General features: G+C 47.9%; 1 protein-coding gene across 3 annotated transcripts in view; it reads right to left on the minus strand.

Moving 5' to 3' along the window:
* The window catches only part of MRO (maestro), a 29596-nt gene extending 26375 nt beyond the window's left edge, over nt 1-3221 (minus strand). For all 3 annotated transcript variants that reach the window (XM_037034344.1, XM_037034341.1, XM_037034329.1), the window contains exon 1: nt 2951-3221. Coding sequence is in view for 2 of the 3 variants with exons in the window: in XM_037034341.1 (XP_036890236.1) it covers nt 2951-2952 (2 nt within the window). In the remaining variant the exon portion in view is untranslated. The remainder of the gene's footprint in view (nt 1-2950) is intronic.
* Nucleotides 3222-7102: the final 3881 nt, after the last annotated feature.

The raw sequence follows: 7102 nt of genomic DNA on the forward strand, positions 1-7102 counted from the left end.
GCATCCAATCCAGAGATAGAGTTTACTTAGCATGGCTTCATCCCTCAGGGGTGGCATCAAGGACCTCTGTTCTGCTACCCTCTTTACTTCCTCTGCTATTGTCATTATACCAACATTTCATCCTGCTTGGCTGAGATCGTTACCACCTGTCCAGGTATCTTTCCACATTCAAGTGTGTGTGGAAAGATAGCACCAGCCACATATTTCTTTCATCTGGAAAGCAAAATCCTTACCAGAAGTCCTTCACCACCCTTCTTATACATTTTTGGCCCAAACTAACCACATAGTTACTTCCTTTCAATATTGCAAGTGATGAGAGAAAATTAAGTAGCTCTGAAAGGGAGATTTAATCAGCCTTTTTACCACACTGGACATAAATGGGCACCAGTAGCCTTTGGTGAGTGACATGCATGTCATCACCAGCTGGTGTGTACACATGTGTAACCTCATGGCTTATACTTACGTCCAAGCTTGTCCATTTGTGCCTCAGAGGTGTGCAGCTTGTTGTGCCGTTTATGCCCCAACAAAGCAGTGGTTCGCCCACAGTGAGAAAGCTAAGCCACTGGACTATCTGTCCCCGGGAGGGCACTGATTAGCGTTCTAGCAAATATTTGCTGAATTGAATGAATCAGATGTGTTTGTGAATTTACTCAGCAAATATTTATTAAGTCTCACCGTGTACATGACCAGGGTGGCCCCTCATTTACATTTTGTGAAATCGCAGGACACCAGCGGGCTCTCAAAGTCTTAACAGATTCAGCAAATGTTCCTTTTTAGGGATAAACCGTTCCATTTTCTGGACTGCTTCATAATCTCTAATCTGGCTTAACTCCCACCTGCTGTATAAAATAGATCCTAAAACTGCTAAATGGCATCCAGAGAAAAATTTATGAAGGTGTGAGTTGCACAGGGTCAGCAAGAAGAGCCTAGGACCCGTTTCAGTCCTGCTCTGCTCTGGCCCAACCCCCCCACCCCCACCCCCACCCAGCCCTCAGAGCAGATCCGCACCGTGTCCCTGCCTCCAGCCGAGGTGCCACCACAGCTCCCAATCCCTAGTGCTCCTTTTTCAGGGCCATAATGACCCCCACCCTACCAGCCCTGCCACCAGGGGCTTTGCCCTTCCTAGAAGGCACATACATTGTCACTCTCCCTCAGGGCGCAGAGCTCCCCACTGTCCAGAGCCATCACGGTTCTTAGTGTCCAATATATGCCCGTGAGGGTCCAATGCTGTGCCCGGGGGATGGCAATGTGCTAGATCTGGGCCCAGCCTGAAGTTGCCTCCACTGCCAGCTCCCTGTTCTCCCTGCCTGCTTGCGGCAGATCCTCTGACGCATTTCTGAGCATTTATCAGACCTTGCACCAGGAGGCCGACCCGTGACAGGGGTGTCCGGTCAACAGTACAGTGATTACAAGACAGCCTCTGACCTACTCCTTGCAGCTCTGGTGGAGGTCCTGGCACGGTGCTGATCTGCAGATATGGGAGCAACCCTGGGGGGTTGGGCAGGACCCTCAGAGGCTGCCCCTCTCTCACCCTCCCTACTCCCAAAGAGGATGCACACCGGGGGCCCCATTATTGGGACCAGGCTGTGAGGGATTTCACAGTCTGCTGCAGTGTGTGTGCCCGTGCTTCCTGAAGCAGGGGTTTATCACGTCCCTGTCCCAGCCCCTGAAGGTGAGACATGTTCATAAGCACCTGAGCTCCGAAGCTCAGGTGACCTTTGAAAATGCAGCCTGCGTCAGGTGGGCTCCAGACCACCTCCACCACATTCCTCCTGAGCTTTCCAAATTTCCAGAACTTCAAACAGGCAGCAGGCAAACAAGCAAAGGTGTCAGCAGTTAACATTCCACAAGTCACTTTTCCATCTGTTCTGAACTTAATCTGCCTTACGCTGAAGGTGAGTAGATTCGTGGGTGTTTCTCAGCCTTGCTCCCCATCAGAGCTTTGGCTGTGGGCTGGTTCTCCTTCCTTCTCTCTGCCTGGCCTTCCCCAGGACCCAGGAGCCCCAGGGACCTCAGGGACCTCTGTTGCCTGCTTCTCCCTGACCTTCTTCTTTCTGATCCTGAGCCAGGCAAAGAGAGTCCCAGCCACCAGGCAGCCAGGGCTGAACTACCTAAGGAGGTACTGAACTTGCCCTTCCTTCCATCCTTACAAACTCTCTCCAGTGAACCCTGCCTGGTTTGTTTGGTAAACTCTAGCCCTTAGATTTCTGTGGTCAGGGAGGGAGAGTGGAGAGCCCAAGTGGCTGGTGGGCTGGAATGCGACCCAGTCTGCAAAGGGATCCATTTTGGTAGCTGTGGTCCAAAGCCAAAGATCCCACCAGCCCAGTGTCTGTCTGCCTCTCGGAGCAAACCAGAGCTCCAGCACCTCGGTGTGGACAGCTTGGAAACACAGCACATAGAAGTCTTCCAGATGAAAAGGAATTGCTGAAACGCCGCTAAGGAGCACCTCCTCAGAAACTAAAGAGAAATACGTGGTCATTCCTGGGTGATCGGAAAGATCAATTGCATTCCAGAGTTTTCTTCTAATTAAAAAAACCCCAGCAACTTACAAGGAGTTTTTAGGCTGTCAGTGGTCTGGGTTTTGGCTCTGTAACAAAATGGTTAAAAACTTGTCTTTGGAAGCAGATCTGGGATCAAATCCCAGCTTTGCTGCTTAACATCACTTAACTCTCTAGGCCTCAATTTCTCCATCTACAGAGTGAACATAATTCCGCAGCCAGCCCCTGAGGCTGTTATGAGGATCGATGGAGAGAAACTGTTAAGCACCGAATATAGAGCACCTGACATAAAGCAAACAATAAAGGTTAACTTGTTCCTATAATTATTACGAGCAATTATGAGAATTAGTGAAAGTAAGATAAGGTAATTAAGACAAACACAAATGACATAGCATTTATAGAGTTGGGTCCTTCCTGCAAAGTAAAAATTAAATTTTTAAAATTTTGCTTACATTTCAACATCTTCCACTTGTTTGCTTGGTCACAGGAGAGTGGACTAGAGACACGAACACAGCGGTACAGGGGGGGACACAGACTTCGGAGGCAGACTGTGCTCGTGTCCCTTTCTTCCGCTTCCTGAAATATTTGGGCCAATGACGTAACGTCTCTGGCCCTCACTTTACTCCTCTGTAGAAGGGGATGATAATTAATTGGCAGGGTTGTGCTGAGGATTTTAAAAGCCTCTTCTCACCCTCCTCTCTGGCAGCCCTGGCAGCCCTGCCCATGGGCACAAACCCTGTGGTTTACCCTGTGGGAGGCCTTGTCACGTGGGACTGTAGCGCCGCCCCTGCTGCAGTTTGCAAGGTTGTTTGAAGTGAGCCTATTGTGTTTGTTTCTCCGTGTCTAGTGCTGAGAGCAGTCCTTGGCTACTGCTGGTGTGCGGTGCAAGCTTGCCAGCTGAATGAGTGGAAGAATAGCCAAAAACAGCAGAAAACCCGAGTGGGGAGGAAGAGGAAGCTCATTTACAACACAAACGCCAGGGAGCAACCTCAGCAGCTGCACCATCAGCCCGGCCGTTCACTGAGATTTTCTCGCTGTAGCAGATGTGATTTGCCTTGTGTTCTGTCCCATAAGTGATGTCACAGTGTCCCACCATATCCCCAGGATGTCCTGGGCCAGGGCCTGGGACTGGGTTGCGGGCTCCGTCCCAGGTCAGTCCGGGAGTGTGCAAGAGGCAAACTGATTGATGTTTCTCTCCCTCCCCTTCTCCTTTCTTTCTCCTCTCTCTAAAAATCAGTCAATCCATCCACCCCATGGCCATCCCAACTGTGTGACTGTGCCGCTACATACTGGCTGCGTCGACTCCAGTTCATCAGCGCGCCGGTCCCCCTGGCAGCGGCCACAAAGCGCCCTTCTTGGGGAATAAAGAGCCGCACCAGCCAAAATCATTAGGTCTTTACCACACCCCTAAGGTGTAGGTTGTAGCACGAATGTTGGCAAGGAACCATCAGGTTAATTACTCAGAAACAGCTCCACAGTATCCCCACTTGGAAGAGACAAACCAATTAGTTTTACTTACACTGAAAACACTGTTCACCCCTCATCACGGTAGGCTAGACACTGGTGAAAGTGAAAGTGGGCCCCTGTCAACTGGACTAATGTGGGGTTTTTTTTTGGGGGGGGCTAATTTACTAAATTCAATGACCTCAAAAATTAGGAACAATAGATTCTGCAATGTTATAAGTGCAGCTATGTATTTCTGTCCTTTCTTTAACTTTTTTAGAACATTTAAGACACTTCAAAGGACTGCAGAATTACCTAGTAAACTCAGAATCACCCGTGGTGTTGAAGGCAGCACCGAAATTTGTAGCCCAATTACCAAGGTCATGTACATAGCCCTGAGATAGGCTTGCAGCTCCGCTTTGCTTTACTTTGCAGTGCAAGGAAAATACTCTAGGCCTGAAATTTGGGAACAGGCCCAGGACGTCTTAAGTCAAAGGTCAGAGCACAGCGTTGTTTTTATAGTCCTATCTGAATCCATGCCCCTTTGGGCTTGATAAATCAGTCCACACCCAACTTTCTAGCTCGTAAGGTCCAAGAATAGAACCAGAGATGTGACCCACCCTGATTCCAGAAAAAGATAGGAATTCTAGCCAGGTTGCACACCTCCGCCACCAGCTCAGACAAACACAGAGCCTGTGTGTGTTTGTCTGAGAAACACACTGGGAAAACAAGGACCTCACCCCCAGCATGACCTTTCGTCCCCCAGCAGTCTAAAAGAATAACCCAGAATCTACATACGCATTATATTTTTGCTTCTCTATGATATAGTCACCCATTAGCAATAAAAATAAAAAGCTACCATGAACAGCATTAGTTGGCTTTCAGAGGAACTCACTGAAATACAGAACCCTGAAAAGTACAGACAGATTGCTATCAATAAGGAGAAGAAGCCAGAAATACTGGGACCCCAACAGTGTCTTTCCCTCAGGTTAGCTTTGTCTAATGCCATCACCAATTTCTCAGTCACTTAATATTCGGAAACTGGGGGGAGTATCTTGGACTCACTCTTGGTTTTTGTCTCCTTTGCCCCTTATTCATCCATTTCTGGGCTTTATATCCTTGAAAAGTCTTAGGTCCCTCTTTCTTCCTTTCTCAGTCAGGGCAGGTGATCCGTAACCACACATTTATTACAGCTCTTACTCTAGGCTTCCCTCCACCCCACCTGCTTGGCACATCCTCACCAGATATCTTTGCAATGTCATGTCCTTGGAGACATCCCTCATTGCAGACAGACAGAATGGCAGCCTCCCCCAACCCCCCACTTCCAACATCAACCAATATCCCACTGTAATCCCAGCTCCATTAGACTTTTACCTTCTGGACGGCCAGGCTGGTATTGCTGATCCCCCACTGTTAGCTGGCACTGTGAGTAGCATGGAATGGCCAGGGAGTAAACTCACACCAAATGAACCGACACACCTTAAGGTCCACAGAACAGCTCATGTGGCCATTGGGTTACAAGGACTAGAACAGAGTAGTTAATGAGTGGTAGGGATGTTTTGCTTTTGTACAGGTGAGAGCATAAGAAGGGTATTTTGATGTATCAGTGCTTTGCCTGGTCTTGTAAGGTCTTGAGATCCTTCGGTGGTAGGCATTGGACAGGCATGGGCAGAATAGGAGCAATTGGCCTGGTATGGAATGCCACCGGAGTGAAAAGTCTGAGTACCTAGCAATGAGCAACACTGGGAAAACAAGGACCTCACCCCCAGCATGACCTTTCGTCCCTCAGCAGACAGGAAAGACATCAGGGCTGGAGAATAGCCTCATGTGACTCCCATATAAGCCCTTGCATGTCCACTCCCTTAAGTATTAAGCCCTCAAGACACTGAGGTTCTAACCCGCATCGAATGATCTTAGGAGCAAAGCCTCCGGTCTGCTGACCACAGACAAAGACAGAGTTCTGGTCAAACTAGAGATGAGATCTAGGCCTCAGCTGCGTTTCAGCTCCAGGTTCCAAAAAAGCAGCCAAACCAGATGAGCAATGCCACGCATGGCTGATATCAGGACCAGACTCAATGAGTAATGACCCTGTGCCCTGGTCAGTACAGAGCTTAAAGGGACAAGCCTGGAAAGGTGGTGAATATTCTATTGAGAGCCTCCTCTGAGACCTCCAGATAAAAACCCTCAAGACAAAGGGCTCAGTGCATGCTCTTTCTCTCTCCTGAGCAAGCCCTTGCTCTCCCCACCCCCTTCTTTCCTCGGGGTGCAAGACAAGTCTCTCTGGAGCACACCACACCTTTCTTCTTCTCCCCCCAGTTCTGTCCTTTCTGCAATTCTCTTTCCTAAGCTCTGGCGGCCCTTCTTTTGCTTTTGTAACTTGTTTCCTGAGCCCACGCAGCCCAGCTGGCTCCCCTTTTCTAGCTCTGTGACCTTCTAAAGAAGCTTTCTCTTATAAATTGAGTTCTTTGGCCCTGAATTCTTTCTTTGCTGAACTCAAGTACCAAGGTTGCTGAACTGAGGTCCAGTAACATTCTGGTGCTGTTTCATGGCTCACACTTCTTGAGTGCAAAACGGTGAAACAATTATTTCATGAGAACTTATAAATAGCAGCACAGACTCAGAGGCATTGATATAAAACTTTCTTAAAGTTTGCTTTAAGAAAGAATGTATAAACTTGAGGTCATGATGAATACCCTGTCTCAAAAGAGCTCATGGATTTTTAATTTTGGATCACGTATGCTTACTCAAAAATGAGAAACACCATAAATAAGATCACTTGAAAATATAAAAATAAAAGGACAAGTGATTTTGAGCAAGCACCTGACATTTCTGGGCCTCAAATTCCTCATCTGTAAAATGAAGAAACCAGGTAATCTCTTCGTTCCCTTCAATTCTGGCATTAATTTACTCTGTATGCAAAACACTACCCTCTGCTCCTTAAAGCACCAGGTATGCTAGTTTGAGCATTGACTTGTCAGCTTTCATAGGCCAGTGAACTTTCCTCCTCTCCAGTGTTCTCTGTGTGATCCTCATAGATGAGTTAGAAGGCTTTCATTTTGAGAAGGAAAAAGGGTTTTAGTTGTAATACCACCATCCTCCCAACCATTACCATCACGTCATTTTAACAAGTGTATTTGAAGACCAGAGATCTAATATCTAGA

Source organism: Sturnira hondurensis, unplaced genomic scaffold, assembly GCF_014824575.4.
Source record: "Sturnira hondurensis isolate 20B ecotype Veracruz unplaced genomic scaffold, ASM1482457v3 Scaffold0001872, whole genome shotgun sequence".
NCBI classification, from domain to species: domain Eukaryota; kingdom Metazoa; phylum Chordata; class Mammalia; order Chiroptera; family Phyllostomidae; genus Sturnira; species Sturnira hondurensis.